Here is a 17229-nt window from a genome sequence, read left to right on the forward strand (position 1 = left end):
TCAACAAAGTGATTTCTTTAAAACTCAGGCTAACAGCGTGTACCCTGTGTAAGCGTAGACTGTATTTTTTAGAAGCAAGCTCTGTTTCTAAGGGGACTGAGTGTCCGCAAGAGGGAGATGAGAAAATGGCCAGTCTGATTTGATTGGGAATCTTGAACATGTTTTGCAGTCTCTAATGGCCTAAGAATTAAAAGCCAGGATCTGTCCTTTGAGGAAGCTGACAATACTGGATCCATCAGTGGGTCCAGCAGGACCAAGGGATAGGTTGGCAAACCTGAAAGCAATTTGGCTTTCTTCCACCTCACTCTACCACTATTTTTAAGATAATGCATCACGATAGAATTTAAAAGATTTCATCCCTGCTTTGCACGTTTGAGTAAACCAAAGAGAGTTTCACCAGCACTTTCTGCAGGCATGATTTTTTCAAGGATTTAATGTAGTGTCCTGTAGTGTCGCTGTCTTTTGGTACTTGTGGTAATTTAAGTACAGCCTTTAACGCAGCCTTTACGAAGGTTTCAGAACAACTTACTCTTTGAGACTGCACTCGTATACAAAGAGAGATAAAGCATTTTATCCCCAGATTAAGTTTATTCCTTTTCTTAAGAATGTTGTCTGTGATTTGGACTGCAGACGATACTGGTCCCAGGATAATGCCGAACCTTGTAACACTGCACGCTAATGCGGGATGCTCTCAATACTGACAGAGAGCTCCCCGCTGTGAGATTTGTCAGCACCCTGAGTTGTTACCGCTATGAGAGTGGCACAGCCGTAAAGAATACCAGATGCTGCCTTTCCAATTGCTCTGGTGCTACCAAAATGGGTCACTTCTGTCTCATTCAGAAATGACTAAAGAGAGAATCAATCTTTCTTAAATGTCTTTTCGGTTTTATCAGGTTTCAGAGTTGCTTCCTTCCTGGACTTCAGTCTGGAAAACTAGGCTTGCCCTGGACAGCAGTCAACTCGTTGCACCAAAGTGTTTTGATGTGAATGGACGATTGCCAAGGTTAAAGCAGTCTCCGCTGTCAGATTTCGCATTTTCAGTTCAGCACAGAGATGAGAAAGGACAACAGAAAGTCACAGTTCAGGACTGAGTGCGTAGCCTGCCCTGTGTATAGTTTGCAAATTGTGCTTCAGATTTCCCCTTGGAGAGTCAGTTAAAAACATTTAAATCCTTGGCTTTAAAGGCCTGTATTTTCCTTTTTTATGTACTCTAACGAGTAACTTCTCTAGGTGTATTCAGATTGAATAAACACCGCTTAAGAAACAGGACCAGTGAGTAAGTTGGCAGACTTGAAAGCAATCCAGGGCAGGGGAGAATAGCTTGTTGCAAATTCTACTTACGGTCTCAAAGATTGGCATGTATCCTTTTTATATCTCCTGTACACTTGTACAAGAACTTTGGAAGGTTCGCTGCTGTTTGTTTCTTACGTAGGTGAAGGATCAAATTAACTGTCATTCTTTGATGAAAATATGGAACTTGGAGTTGGGCCTTTTCCGTTGTAGAACTTGGCATTAATTCACCTGCTGTATTTAGGGTCCCAGCCCCTGGAAAAATACTTCAATCTTGTTGATGGAAAATGTGTATTATACAAAAGTATTTGAAAAACAAGTTTTGCAATAAGTTTTTCTGTTGAAAATACACACGTTAGGTACTCTACTGCTGTGCTTCCTATGAGGCTTACGCAAAACCAGCACGGCCATCTGCTGTGTTTTAAGGTGCACCAACATTAATGTGTTAGATGAGGCATGTGCTTTTGAAGCAGATCTTCCAATTGTCCCTGTTTACTGTGCTTTTTACGCAATACCCAGTGGTCTCAGAGTACGAGGCACATTCTTTTTGGATAAAACTACAGATAACGGATGAAAGACGTGATCCGGAGCACAGCCAGTGTGCTGCAAATGCTAATGGGCAGTCTATCCCCAGGATCGCAGGAAAGCTAGTCTGAAGTACGCATCTCCAAAAAGTGGATGGTGGATGGCAGGCACTGAGCTTCAGGTATTCTGCACTCCACCTGCAGTGCTGTTGCAGTGGGCTATTTGTTAACCTAGACGGTCTCGTCATGCTCCAAACAGCTTGTTTTTCTTTGTAATTACCAGAGTTGTCAGACACGTCTGGATGTGTTGTTGTAAGGGATCACTATTGCAAGCTATCGGACTTCACCGTAGAAAAAAAAGGGGAAAAAAAATATCATTCAGTGCGTGCCGTTCCTTGTTTTACAAGTGTGCTGCAAAATGCTGGGCAGAAATTGCATTGGTATGGTCTATCTGAAGTGCTTTTATGTTACTCCTAAGCCTCTTACAGTCTTCTGTTATTGGACTGTCACAGTGCATTGAAATACACTGTATCAGTGTACTGAAAAACGTATGTAGAGACACACACACACCTATGTATATAGGTATCTCTATATATGATGTATATACATACACACACAGATCAGATGTGTGTATATATCTACATACATGCATGCATGTGATGCACTTTTCCTTTCAGAATATAGTACATTCCTGTACGCAATGAAACACTGAAGGTTAAGTGTTGGCTGAAGCTCCCCGCCAAACCTCTGCCAGGCAGCGCAACTGGTTTCTGTTTGAAGAGCTGGAAAAACAACTTACAGGGAGGAAACGGCCTCACTGATTTCAGCGAGGCCAGAATTTCACCCGAACTTGTAAAGGAAGACAAAGAAGGTTCTCTTAAGCACGCAACACCCCTGCCTACAGGTATTTAATGACAAGAGAGAGAGTTATTTCCCAGCTCGTACAAATTCTACTTACACAATGGTATGTATATCATCACCAGTAACAGCATCATACCACACATTGAAATGTTACAAAATGTGGCTTAGTACGACCAGTTCAACTAAATCATGTTTTCTTTTGGAACATTGGTTTGGGCCATTTTCCCATTTTTGAGTACTGGGGACCTCAAGCCGGCACATCACAACTGGTTCCCTCACAGCCAGCCACCCCTCTGAAGAAACACAAACTTCAGCCAAACTAGATGGTATATGAACAATATTTCTTTTTTAAGAAACTTACAGTTCTAGAGATACGACCTCAGACTTTTTGATGCACTGCTTCCTCACTGAAAATGGTCACTCTCTTATACAAAACACAAATACAGAGAGTAATAAACTTCAAAATTAGTATTGATCATTTCCTCAGCTTCAATATGAGATTTTGGTTGACTGCTAAGTATAGAGATTGAGTAGGCAAGCAATAAACAATGATTTCAAAGATGTTTTTACAACAATGTTTTATTCTATTAAATATGAAAGAGCGTACATACAGGTGTTATTCTGAGGACATAAATTACACAAGGATTACACGTTCTGTCAGAAAAGCACAATAATGAAACATCTTTACATTTCAAACTTTTGTTAGCTTTTAACAAATGAGTCTATTTCTGTTGCAAACAAGTAATGAGTGCTATTGAACTTTGCAAATTCCCACAAAAACATCATGCTTAGTAGGATACTTTAAATATTGTAAAGATGAAATCAGAAATAGATCTCTAAATAACAAGATGGAAGAGATTTACTACTTAATCAAGATAAATGACACACTGAAATAGGAGCCGAGACAAAATTGGTCATTCATTAAAAAAAAATTCCACTTCAGACACTACATTTGAATTGGCTTTCTTTACTTGCAGGAATAGTCACTGTGATTATATGCGCGAGTAATGAGCAGAACTGGCCCTAAATATTTATAAATGTAACCATCAAATTTTAGACGTGCTGGTTTTCTAGTTCCCTAATTTTTCCACTGAAACCCCCCCCCCCACGCCCATGAATCTATTTGCTTACGTGCCAAAAGGCTGAAATCCAGCTCTTCTGCCGAGGGCCAATCAAGCCTACGTCTGATTTCCATGTCTTCCGTGGTCATCTGTGTAGGGGGCTACTGCATCCTACATATGTATTTTGGGTCAGCATTGAAGCACCAGAGCGAGTTACCACTGACTTGTGGGAGCAGTATTAGTCTGTGGAAGTCCGAACACATTGTCCTTCTAAACTTCAGGTAAACAGGAATGTCATTTTATCATAACAAAAGCTCTCAGTTAAACATTCAGCAGACTACTCAGATAAAATACGTAATAAGCGTGTAGTTTGGGTTGTGCTGCTAGGCATTAACTGAGGTGTTTTAATATATTAATACAAACATTAACGGAGTGAAACAGACAGGCTAATGTTACTGCAGGCTGTAGTTTAATTTTCAAAAGGAGTAATGAAACACGATTTCTAAGAATGGTAATTTTTGTAACTAAGGACTACACATTTATTTTTAAAACCACAGAAGTGGGGTAATATTCCTGATATCTTTCAACACATTCCGCAAAAACACAGCTTGAGCCTGCAAACACTAGAATATACAAGCAGTCCCAGTGACCTCCAAGGTAAGCATTCTCGTATGGCAAAGAGCTGCAGGTTTGTCTTTGCTTTTTTCAGAGAACGCTCGATAAAAGTGCAATACAGTGAAGCAAATCATCTAATTCTTATACGTTTATTATTAGATGAAAAATGTTCAGATATTTTATAATTGTGCCTTTTGTAGGGTGGGTGTTCTGGTTTGAGTAGAGTCAGACCACGTTAGAAGAGACGGGCAGGGTACACCCACACATCTTCTTTCCCAGGGTGGTAACGCCCCAAAGCAATTCTGTGGTATAATCCCATCTACAGCTAAAACATCGTGCTGCCCAGCTTTTCGCTGTTATTTCTGTTTTGACAGAAGTTGACATTTGTTTTGCTTTTCATTTCCACCCAGGCATGTTCTCCCTTTCAGCTCCTAGGCACCCTTCCCTTCCCCACCCAGACTCTTTTCTTCCTGAGATGTCAGAAGTACCTACATTAAGCTTGGGAACCTGAGAATTTGGAGGTATTTTTTGATACTACGGGGCCGCATTTGTATCGTACCATGTTATCTCCTGCTATACTATTACAGTTACGATATAAATTTCCTAACTAGTTGATACCTGATGCCTTTCCCATATAAATAAAAAAACACATACCATTCAGCCACAAAATAAGAGAATTGCTAGAAGAGTGACCTTTACCTTCCTCAAGTCCTCTTCCCCAAACAAATGTTGAGGGATCATTTCCAAAAACCCAGCTATGAAATATTCCTTGAAGTAAACAATTTCACAGTAAAAAAAGAAAAATATATCCAGAAAATAGCACTCTCTCAAAATTGAAACTTATATACATCAAGGAGAAGTTGAGATTTTTCCCCATTCTTTTATCAGTTCTACATTACCTATAGATAAGCAACATTATCACTCAGAGTTATGAATAGGAAAAACAAGCCTAGTGAAGTAAGTGTTGTGTCTTTTTTAATACCCTTGAGAGATCAAGGAAATTCAGCCTTCAACTTTAGTATTATAATTATTTTTAGTTAAGGTAGCAAAAGACGGTTTAAGCTTAATTCCCTTATGGTTTTGAGTATCCAAGACTTAGATCCTTCAATGCACTCTAAACAAGCCACGCTGCTACACTTAGAGTCACCTCTGGGCACAAATTAAGTTTACCATGGATGAGATTCAACTGTGAACTCTCTATTTATCCTTCTTGTTCTGTGATTCGTTTTATAATTCTTAATAGATTAATCTCTTTTAATATTTATGGTGCTATCCTTTAGCAAGACTGAGCTTTAAATGCAACTGTAATGCACATACATGTATATATATGAATTTATGAGCAGAGTTTAACGTGCTAGAACAGAAATATTTAAAACATTAAAATTGTAACTGAACACTCATTTTCTTATCAAGAATCTATGCTGAAAAGATGCCAACGAATGCTATTTGATTTTGCATATTAGACTTAAACTAAAGAAACACTCCTCTGTATTCATTACAGTTAGCTCTTTATTCCTATGGAGCGGAAAATTGCCACTTAAAATTTACAAATCTTTGGACAGCTAGTGAGCTCTGATGAACTATTTTCAGCATTTCTATCTGTCAGTCAGAATTTTTGATGAAATTAGTATTCTACATTGCACGCTATGGAATGCTATGTCAACAGCGGTATTTTTATCTTTTGGGTTTTTTCCCCTGCTTAACTAAGCTCTAATTCATGGCGACTTCCATGAGAAAAGATAATTGGACTGGGATGCTTATGTCCAAGTGTATCTATTTCAAAGAGAAAGATTATTCTCCATTCACATCCAACAACTATTCCAGAGATTAGCCTTGTAGAAGTCAGTAACAAGTGACAGATCACTATCTTCAACAATTTCACTCCAGGACTATTTCGAATTGTTGTGGTTTTTGAAAAGGAAGAATAGATTTTTTTTTTTGAAAATTTGCTTTCATGTGAGAAGGAGTGTTAAACTCGCAAACTGTGAACTTAACTGACGCAAAACAACACCTGACAAGTGCAAACCCACGAACAAAATGCTAGCGTTAAATACTCCGACGATATATTGAACTCAAACACAAGCACAGGTTGTTAAAGTCATCTAAATGCCAAAGGTACAGACAGGCATTTTTTAAATCACTCCTCGACAATTACTTGCCTAATTCCTATTCACTCAAAAGCCTAAACTTTCTGGCAATCTCCTGGAGGCCTGTCTGTATCTTTAGGTTTTTAAGTGAACCTAAAAGCTGGTGCGTAGTATGGTAAAAAAGAATTTTCACAAATTCAGCTACCTGCAGACAAATACAACGTTTGTGCCATGCAAAGGACTTCTTTTCAGAAACAGACATTTGGCAATAATTTTCTGCAGTTTAACTTATACACAGGCCTGACTCGTCTCCTCCTGTTCTGCGAGAAAAGACAGTCAAGATCTAGAAATGTTTGCTGGAGCGGGCGGGGGGCCGGAATCCCATGCTGGCCTCCGGGGTTTCTCAGCGGAAGAGGCTGTACAGCACGGATGTGTCATCGTGTCGTTGCATGGATGGATGGGACATAGCATTGTCAAATTTTAATAATGGACATTTAACAACTGGGACAGTTTAGAGAATGACCTTTGAATTTAATTAAAGCTGTAAAACGGCTTCGCATTTCTGGGATTAACCTTTTTAGATGGAGACAGATATTCCAGAAAGGGATTAGAGTACATATGAATGGTGTCTCAATTTAGAAACTAAGCAGCTGTAAAAAGTAAGTTACAATTCTGAAACACAATTAAACTGGTCGATTGTATAGCTTCTTATGCTGAATTTCAAATGATAATAAAATATTGCAATATTTTGAGTCATTTCAATATCTGCTCAGTGTAACATGATTTATCTTTTCCAATACAAAATTGGTTGCTAACATTTACTTCAAAAAAACCCACTTGACTTGTTTTGGGAGTGGGTAATTTAAATGTAATGGACAGTAAGATCACTTTTAACTTTGCATTAAATTGCATCAACCTTCTTGCAAATATAAGCTTCTGATTTCCACATTTCACTCCCTCACTAGCAACTGAAATGTCTTGAGTTAGAAGTATGCACTGATTATATGTTGACTTACATTAAATATAGGGTACATAAGAAAAATCTTAGCATGTTTTTTACAGGGCACCCAACTAAAATCTTTACAAAAGATAAGATAATTATCCATTCTTCAATGTAATAGACACAGATGCCACTTTTATAAACGTACCCTTATGTTCACTCGCCAATAAAATAGTAAACAAATCAACTTTTTAAACCATTTTTTATAAATTATTAGAGTATTTTTACTGACACTCTCCAACAATATACAAAAATAATACTACAAGAGTACCAATCAGTCTGACCTACCCCTCATTTCACAGAAAAGTAGAGGTTATGGAAGGATGTTCTTGTAATCAGTCATCACTGTAGATGTCTCCCGCAAACGGTAGGTGTACGTGGCTGCCCGTGACGTTGGGAAGTCGAGACAGATCAGGCAGGTTCTGGATGCGTGACCTGAGTTCTTTCCGTACTTGGGACACTCTGGCTAGCTTGCGTTTGTACTCCTGTAATGCAGAAGAATTCAACATGAGACGCTTGCTAATACCACCCCTACTAGTTATTGCACTTGACATTTTCTAAAGAAAGTATTCCTTCTGTGAGTTAGATGAGTAAACATCCTTTAAAAGGTGAGAACCCAGAGAACTGGGTATTCTGGAGGCAGAGGCATCAGCTCTAGCATTTTTTCAGCCTCTGACTTCAGAAGCATAGCCGTGGGATTTTTTTGCTTTGAATGGTAAGTACATAAATGCTAAACAAGGAAGACAATCCCAGTTAACGCCTTCCATATGACTAGTAGAATGGGATTGTTCTTAGAAACTGCATTAAGCATAATCGATACACATACTCTACTATCGCTCACAGAATACAGGAGGTTAAACTTACTGATGTCAAAGAAGTTACTGTCAGCTCATACTGAAGAAAGACTAAAAAACAACCAAATAGCACTTAACCAGGCCTGTTGATCAGCGCCACCAAGCTGACCAATCATAAGTATTTTGCATTAATTTTTATAATAAATCCATATTGCATCAGTACATTTATGGATCTAACCCTGAGTTTTCAGAAAGTTTTTGAATTGGGGACTTAGGATTTCACATTGTGTTGGAATACAGGTCAAACCATTCATAATTCATATATTTAATGATTATGAGGCACTTTCCACATGAAACAACATTATACAAGATAAAGTATTTAACACTGTAAATTAGTCCTCTAGAATATTGTTAGTGCTCACCTATTAAGAATACAAGACATAATGGAGAAGAACACCAGCTCGTATAAAATGAAAACAATTATTGCAAAATGTAGGAAGATCAAGGTACAATTTAAAAGAATATTTACACTTCAGAAACCGGGAAACATTTCTTTGGAGAGCAGAAGAGACTAAGCATTAGCAGGCAAAGTGTCGCTTCATAAAAATATACTTTAATTCACAACAGATCAAATGCAAATGCTTTCTAGTGCAGCTGCAGGTTTTGCTGCAGCCTGGGAACGGCTGGAAATAACAAGAAATAGTTAACCTACACACAGATAAGCAAGATCTCACGATTATTACCACTTCTAAATAACAGTGGGGAAAAAAACCCCATCATCATCCTGTGAAAGTGACAAATACGAACACTTGAAAGTTCCAGCAAGTATAGAAACACTGTGCAAATGTCTGTAAAAGATAACAGCCATGCCACTTACAAGGTCTAAACATAATGTTAAACGTTTTTCTATATTGTTAACAGCAAGGAGTAAAAAGGAAGGCCAATGAAAAGACCTTTTGGTAGTAGAACGCAATACAGTAGTACAAATGTTAAATACCTGGGGCATGATCAAGATTGTTGGACAAGGTCCAACACACATAAAAACAAAGTTTGTGACTATTAGTGGCAGTGTGGCCTTTCACCAAGAGGTGGTGGTAAAAGAACCACAAGAAATCTTAAATTCTTAACGAGAAAATAATGCATAACTAAAATAATAATAATTAAATCTTTACATAGAGAGAAAGTGTCCCTGAATTAGGATCATCAATTCCTTGATATCATTTATATTTAAAAAATAAATATTACATAGAGCTCAGAGTCTTAGGAGATATTAAACACGGTGCAAATATTGCAGATGCCTAGTCAGCAGAACTGTAAACACTTGGTGATGGTACACAGGGCAAAGCAGCGTTCCTTTTATGATACAGATGACCAAAAAAGTCTTACACCTGTGAGTCTTCTGGTCCTAGGAAAACTGTCACTTGCTCAGACTTGCCAAAAACATTCTCTCTGGTGCAAGTGACTTCAGGACGTGGCTATGGAAATGAAGGGCTGTGTCCTGATACTATATCCTTACAGTAATGCCCAAAGGCCATAAATATTTTACTGTTTCGTATCTCATTTACAGCAGTGTCCAGAGGCCTCAGTGAGCTGATTCTGTGCAAGAGTCATGGTCCTTTGCGAGCATGTAAAAAGCCAATAACAGAATACTTTTTGCCCTTTTCTCTATTTATTTTAGCTCAGATTGCAGAGATATACTCCTGACTATTATTTTAGGTAATAGATTTTAATGTCAGAGGAAAAGATGGGTTTCATTGTTTAGTAAAATAAACAATTTGGCAATATACAGAACACTAGTTAACCAGAATCTGTATTTTCAGAAGCAGGATGGCTGCAGGTTGAGCATTGGGCAATGAGGGCTTTGAGCAAGCTTGAAGCCAGGAGACCTGGCCTCCGTTGTGAAAGACGTACTGCTGTACAGAACAGGCTGAGCAGAACTGTAAGCAGAACAAAAACACTCAAAAGGCCCAAAATTAGTAAAAAAAACCCCAAACAAACCTATAAAATCATTCCAGCAATTAATTCTTGTAAATGGTGTTTGAAACAGCTGAATCCCGACTAAGTTCATTCTCTGTCAATGAAGAACGTGAAACAGCAAATCAGCATCCTTTCAAAGCGCGACGCCAGGCAAATACACACAGATCACAATTAGCAGCTATATTCTCTGAAGACTTTACTCTAAAACCTGAAATGTGCCTTAAATTAGATTGCCAGTCACTTGACTCCATTGAAATTCCCTTTAGCTGATAATAAATCATTTCCATAGTAACATCACGTTTCTGACATCCAGCATTTTCCATATAAATTTTGCCTGGCACTTGCTGACTAGTGAATATCAGCTTGATCAATATTACTGACAGTAGGTTCCTTTTTCTCACTAAGGAAAATGTTCTCAAAAATTCGGTCTCCCATATAACAGTCTTCTTCCTCTTGCCAATGCCTTTAGCACAACACACACTCTCAGGGGGTCAAAACTCATTCCTTGTGCCTTCTTAGAAATAGAGACCTCTAGGAAGGTTTGCTCAAGGTTTTTACTATAACAGTAGAGTAGATAAAAAATTACATAAAGTTTTATAGTTCATTGTATTATCGATGCAGTATAAGCTACAAAGTGCAATTTTAATACAATTTTGGTAATCCAAAGCCTATGAGATCTGCAGCTACAGGTTAGATGGCCATGACTATCCTCCCCCACAAGTAGAAATATTATTCACCTTATCCAGAGCACCTCATTTTCCACAACACTCTCAAAACCATTCTGGAAATCACTGGAAATCTCTAGTTTTCATGACCGGTAAGCAAGTTCAACAGAGGGCTGATTTTCAAGTACAGTGACTTAGCAGTTTTGAGGTACTTTCAAAAGGGCTGCTTTTCACAGTTTGATGCTATTTAAAATCACTAGTCACTTCTGAAAGGGTTTGCTTATATATTTTTAAAGCTGCTAATATAGTCCTGGCATTACCTAAGTAGTCCTGGACTGCTAGAATACAAGTATCAAGTACTTATTATCAACAATACTCATTACATGTACAGCCTTTATCATTTTATCATAATAGGATGCACATGTACCTACAAGCTTTTTCCTCAGTGTCTATGTATGGTGAGGGTGTGACTTAATTAAAGCAGAGGAGTGGGAATGGGGATATCTAGCTGTCATTTCTAATATTGTTGCTCCATTAGAAATGCCGTATACCATACAACCAAGTAACAATTTACCTGTATTGTTGACACTTATTGCAGAAATCCTCATGGAGAATTTGTATTTCATTTTCATTATGTTGATTTAAGATATACTTCAAATTACCCCCGTGTAAATGAGGCAAGATTGAAGCTATTTACTTCAAACAGTCAAGGACATGCAGAAGTATGATGTTTACTTTTGCTACTCTGAACATAATTTGCATTGCTTGCTACCTATGGAGAACCTTACTCTTGGGATATATAGGCAACCTGATGTACGGAATTAAAGTCTCTTCAATTTCTTCAGCGGTCTAACACGACTTTCAAGCAATAATTTTTTGTACTTCCAGTCATAAAAGAAGGTTTATGAGATAATTAGAAGAACTTATTTTGCTCATTAGAATCTCACTGATTACTACAGTTTCCATTACTTGACAGTGCAGAATATGGCTATTTTGTGAAAGCAATGCTAACAACATATGGATTCCACACCTAGATTAATAGTAATTATTTATCAAATAAGTACCAGACAAAAAAGCCAAATAATTTTTGATTAGACACTACAACCATCATGAATAACAAAAACGTGGGCAGGCCAAACAGGCTGTGCACTGCAGAGGATATTTTCCCTTCCAACTGAAATAGATCTTAATATAGAGTTTCTGCAATTACCGTAGAGAGCTGCTACAGCTAAAACAACTGGAATTTCAGGGATGTGCTTTCCCTTTACAACATTAATATGACTTTGAACCTTTATCTGATCACTAAGGCTACAACATGCATAAAAATACTGCACAACAGAAAATGCATAGCAAAGCAAAAGAAACAAAGTCTGATTCCAAAGCAAGAATAAAAAGTTTGCAGAAAACACAAATACTTAATCTGCATCTTTGTTAGCTACAGATAGAAAGGTAAGGTGGAAATCAATATTCTCAATACAGAAAAACAAATGCCAAAAGCCTTAAAAGACTTTCAAGGTGTTGAGGGCTTGTATGTATATCAGCATGCGCGGCCTGTACATACATCCTATTTAAAACTGAGATATCTGACTTTCTAGGTCTGTTCCAACCTTCCCATTTCAGGTGCAGATGTCACAGAACAGAGGCTTCTCGCTTGCTGTGTCCAACAGCACAGAAACCACTGGAAATCTCCAAAGGCTGAGACAAAGGCAAATGGCCTGCGGTACCCCGATATCTACACTTTGAAGTTCAGAAACACAGTATTTGTTTGTAGACCACCTTGTTAAAATCTAATGCTTCACCCAGCCTGGGCATTCTTCTGCAAGAAAGACTGACAACTAGAACTTGGAGGAGTCAGATAAGCCTCACTATCAGTCTGGAAAACAGATGAGCAGGGTTAAATTCTGTGCTGTCCTTAAAAATTTGGCTAAAATATCAGAGACTCCTCAGCTTGTCTGCAAAGGAAGCAACAGGAAACAATGAACTCAGAAGTTTGAAACCCACAAACTAAATTAGTGACCATCTGGGGAAACCTTGATTAAGTGATTTTGTCTACCACCGTTATGCTGTGGTACAGACAGGAATACACTGCACATCTTCAAACCATAAATTCCCTGGTGCAGCAGCAGTAAATAGGAACAAGGCATTTTACCAGGACATTTCCCATCTGAAGGGTGATTATCAGAAACGTGAACTCCTTCACAATGGTCACAAACTATTCTTCCCCTTCCTTGAAAATGCCATTTCTTTGTCTAGCTCCTTCCAGCCTAAACCTTGATCTCAAATCTCGCTCACCCCAGTCTTGACTCCTGGTTGCCATCTCTATTCCTTGAACACTGTTCCTAGAACCAATCTCTTTGTCCAGCAAGGATGTTCAACGCCTCTCAGACTCCCATCATGCCTGTATTCACATCCAGTACAAACGCTCACAACTGTTTTTTGCCTAACTGTTCCCATTTCCTTCCTTTCTGACTCCAAATCTGAATTCCTCCCCCTCCAACCCTCATCTGCACTTATCACTTTGTCTATAGTTTTGGCTGCATCTGGTTCCAGTCCCACCTATTTCTCCCTAGTCCTATTCTCAGTCTGTTCCTATTCTTTACCTATATAAGATCTCCACCACATCTCTCTATCACCTCACATCAATTTTTGCTTCCATCCTTTTAGTCCAAAGGAATTCCAGTTCCTCCCATTTCAGTCCTACATGATGTTATGCTTTTCTGGCTGGTCACTCCCTTTCTTCTCAGCCAGCTGATCTTCTATTCTGTTCTTTCGTGTAATGTCTAGTCCTGGATCCCTTCTTAATCTCTGCAGCCTCTGGTGCCAAGTTTCACGGGCACTTGTCCAAGTTCTGAATTAAAACCCATCAGCTTCCACCTCTTCATTACTTAGACTCATGGGAGCCATGGACAACCCAGCCACAGAAGAAATTCTCTGCTCTTACGTCAGGTGCTTGGTCCATGGTCAACCCAGAGAACAACTGTTTACAGCAGCAATTGCAGTCAAGCTGGAAAACTCTCTGGCAGAGAAGCTCTTCATGGAAGTTAGTAATGTTTTAAGAAATCTCTGATGAGCATATTATCATAGAATAGTTTGGGTTGGAAGGGACCTTTAAAGGTCACCTAGTCCAACTCCCCTGCAATGCACAGGGATCAGGTTAGATCTAGAACAACTAGATAGGTTGCTCAGAGCCCCATCCAACATGATCTTGAATGTTTCCAGGGATGGGGCATCTACCACCTACCTCTCTGGGCAACCTGTTCCAGTGTTTCACCATGCTCATCATAAAAAATGTCTTCCTTATTATCTAGTCTAAATCTGCCCTCTTTTAGTTTGAAACCATTACCCCTTGTCCTATCACAACAGTCCTTGCTAAAAAGTTTGTCTTCATCTTTCTTATAAGCCCCCTTTAAGTACTGTAAGGCCACAATAAGGTCTCCTTGGCGCCTCCTCTTCTCCAGACTGAACAATCCCAACTCTCTCAGCCTGTCCTCATAGCAGAGGTGCTCCAGCCCTCCGAGCATCTCCATGGCCCTTCTCTGGACTCGATCTAACAGGTATCAAGAGTATAAAGTAAGATTTTTCCAAAGGCTTGTAACTTCATTAAATTCAGGTTGATTTTCACCAGTATATAAAAATACACATGCCCCTGACAGAAAGGATTTCCCCATTCCACAATACTTTAAGAAAGAACATGAATTATGTCATCTCAAAGAAATGGTAATTTTTTAAGAATGTCTTATTATACTGGTCCTTAGCTTTATTCTTGAGGATTGTGTTGGCAAAAAAATTGGTCAATGTTTGGGAAAGTTAAAGAAAACAGTTAATAAACTTGTAAGTTGAATTACCAGTATTATTACTAGGCTTACTTAGTTTATATTTACATCCATTCAATCATAAAATGTCCACAGTGATGAATATTAATTTATAAAACAAGTTACTATTTAAAGACACTGATTTAATTAGAGAATCTCTATGGCACAATGATTTAATTTAAAGCATTTCAGGATGGCACATATGAGCAGCAGCTCGAATGAATGATGCATGCTTGAGGTTAAATTATGTCTCCTTGTGTTTTATTATCTGATACAGCATTTTTATCTGCTTGAAAATTTAGCCATTATAATAAACTCAAAGCTACACACTTCCAACAGATGCTTAAATTACACTGAATTCTTAAGTTTCAAATCTTGGCTGACAGAATGAAGTTTTGGAGAACTTGTGATGACAAGCAATCAGGCACTTCAGAACAATTCTGAGCAATTGTGCTCAAATATTCAAGTTGATACACTACACAGACACACTTACAAGGGATAAAGCAGAAGTTTTGAAAATAAGAACAAAAAATTAAATGGTTGCAGACTTAGAGATCACTTCTTAAAGTTTCATCTATTCACAAATGACCCAAAGGAAATCCAAATTAAAGGATATCAGGGTTCAATTTTAAAGGAATCTATGAATGAAAAATTATGATGTTTTTTTAGAAAAAGTAGGCCTTTAGCAATGCACTTAAGAACAGCTGTGTAAAGCCTTCAGGCTCAACTATTTACGTAACAGTAGAACTGTAAAAATTGTGTCAGATGCGTATTCCTCATTTCATGCAACCCTTGCCTGTAGGTCCCTACAACAGTCTCAGTTCCAACTTCAGATTCCACATGTGCAACTCATCTTTCTAAAGCTAATGCTGTGCGTGCCGAACTACAAAAATGTGGACTTTGATGTTCATTGTTTAAGAGACAAATGGACATCTGAAAGTATGAAATTCTGTAAAGCCAAGACTACATGTAACTATTTTGAAGACGAGAAGTGAGTTGGAGAATGAAAGTAACACTACAGGTCGCTAGGCAGGGGATTTATCTATAGCTAGCCAAGAGACAACTGTTTCAGATCCTTTTCTTTTGTCAAAGAACTGATCTACATAAAGTAGAAGCATGAGACCCAGTTTTACTGTAGCAAGGCTAAGTACTAGTAGCAGTCTAGTCCAAGCAGCAGAGAGCTTAAAGCAGGCTAACGTATATAGCTTTTGCAACGGCAGTGCGGAGCCACTCAGTGTTAACCTGTGAGCAAGAAAGAAAATGAATGAGAAGTGTTTGAATCAAAAGTGTTTTATTGACCCGAGACTGGGTATTAGCTATATTTAAAGTGAAATAAATAAAAGTAATACAGATAGAGGACATCAGCTTTCTGCTGCAGGTGAGCCCAAGCTGTTGACCTTGCTCATTTAAGTTATCTATCAGTGCAGGTCTATCTGTGCAAAACTGGTCTTGGATATTTTGAACAAGCTCTTCAGACTAATTTTTATTATTATTATTATTATTAATTTCTGTCTTTTATTTTCTCAGTTCAGAAATGACTCCTATCCAACCTGAAGAAACAGCTGTGAAGGACAACCACCTTACAATTCCAGAACAGTCTTACCTGAAGAGTATGAAGCTATTTCTTAAAGAGATTTTTAAGGAATCGTTCTCAAAATAAGCCAAGAAATGGCAGCGGGTCATCCAATGTGTACACAGTCTAATAAATTTTATCAGCTAGACAATTTGATATTACACTTGTCAACTCATTCTCACAATCTCATTAAGTAGGTTGAAACATCCATTTTGGAGACATGGATTCTAACGAAGAGGATTTAGTTACAGCTCAAAGATAAATATTCACTAGCCTGATTTGCTTTAATGGTAGTTGAAAGTGCTTAGTGTCACTTGAGAATTGAAGCTATAGTTTATGTGACTAATGAGAGTAATTATGTGTGTAAGACAAACTGTTGATATGCTGCACAGTAAATTTTGGTTTTCTTTCCTTTTGTGAGTGTGAAATAGATACTTCAAATGCAGTGTTCAGTGATGGGGACGGGAGTGTGAGAAAGGTAATGTTGGAAAGGGAGAACTACACAAGCATGTCCCATAGGAATCTCTCTAACGAAAACTCTACCATGCATGAAGCAAGCAAACAACTGCGCCCCTTCTACAGCCAACAAGGAGCAGAATCTTAATTTCCTAACAATGCACAGAGATACAAGTTCTATCATTTAAAAAGAAAAAAACAGTGGCCTCTAGCCCTAGTGTTAAAATATTATGATGAGAAAGTTTTGCATAAGGTAAGCAACACCAGCACAGAGCAATTACAAGGAAAAAAATCACAATGTAAAAGTCTCTTATCAAACAATCAACTTCAGGCAGCAAATTTGGCACAGCCACTCATTTTTGGCATTATTTACACAAATCTGAATTGCTCAAATGGGTAGTTTTATTTTATAACAAAAAGGGTGTAAAAAGAGGTTGTCAGGGCAGAAATTATGAGCAAACAGAGAAGAAAAAGTATAGAGAGAAAGCAGAACACAGAACAAGTAAACAACATT

At 38.1% G+C, this 17229-nt stretch overlaps 1 protein-coding gene across 1 annotated transcript in view; it reads right to left on the bottom strand.

Moving 5' to 3' along the window:
- Nucleotides 1-3247: 3247 nt before the first annotated feature.
- Nucleotides 3248-17229, bottom strand: part of RPRD1A (regulation of nuclear pre-mRNA domain containing 1A) — a 45788-nt gene continuing 31806 nt past the window's right edge. The window contains exon 7 of the mRNA XM_054190899.1: nt 3248-7923. Coding sequence (XP_054046874.1) covers nt 7774-7923 — 150 coding nt within the window. The 3' untranslated portion in view covers nt 3248-7773. The remainder of the gene's footprint in view (nt 7924-17229) is intronic.

The sequence above is a fragment of the Rissa tridactyla genome, chromosome 2 (assembly GCF_028500815.1).
Source record: "Rissa tridactyla isolate bRisTri1 chromosome 2, bRisTri1.patW.cur.20221130, whole genome shotgun sequence".
Lineage (NCBI taxonomy): Eukaryota > Metazoa > Chordata > Aves > Charadriiformes > Laridae > Rissa > Rissa tridactyla.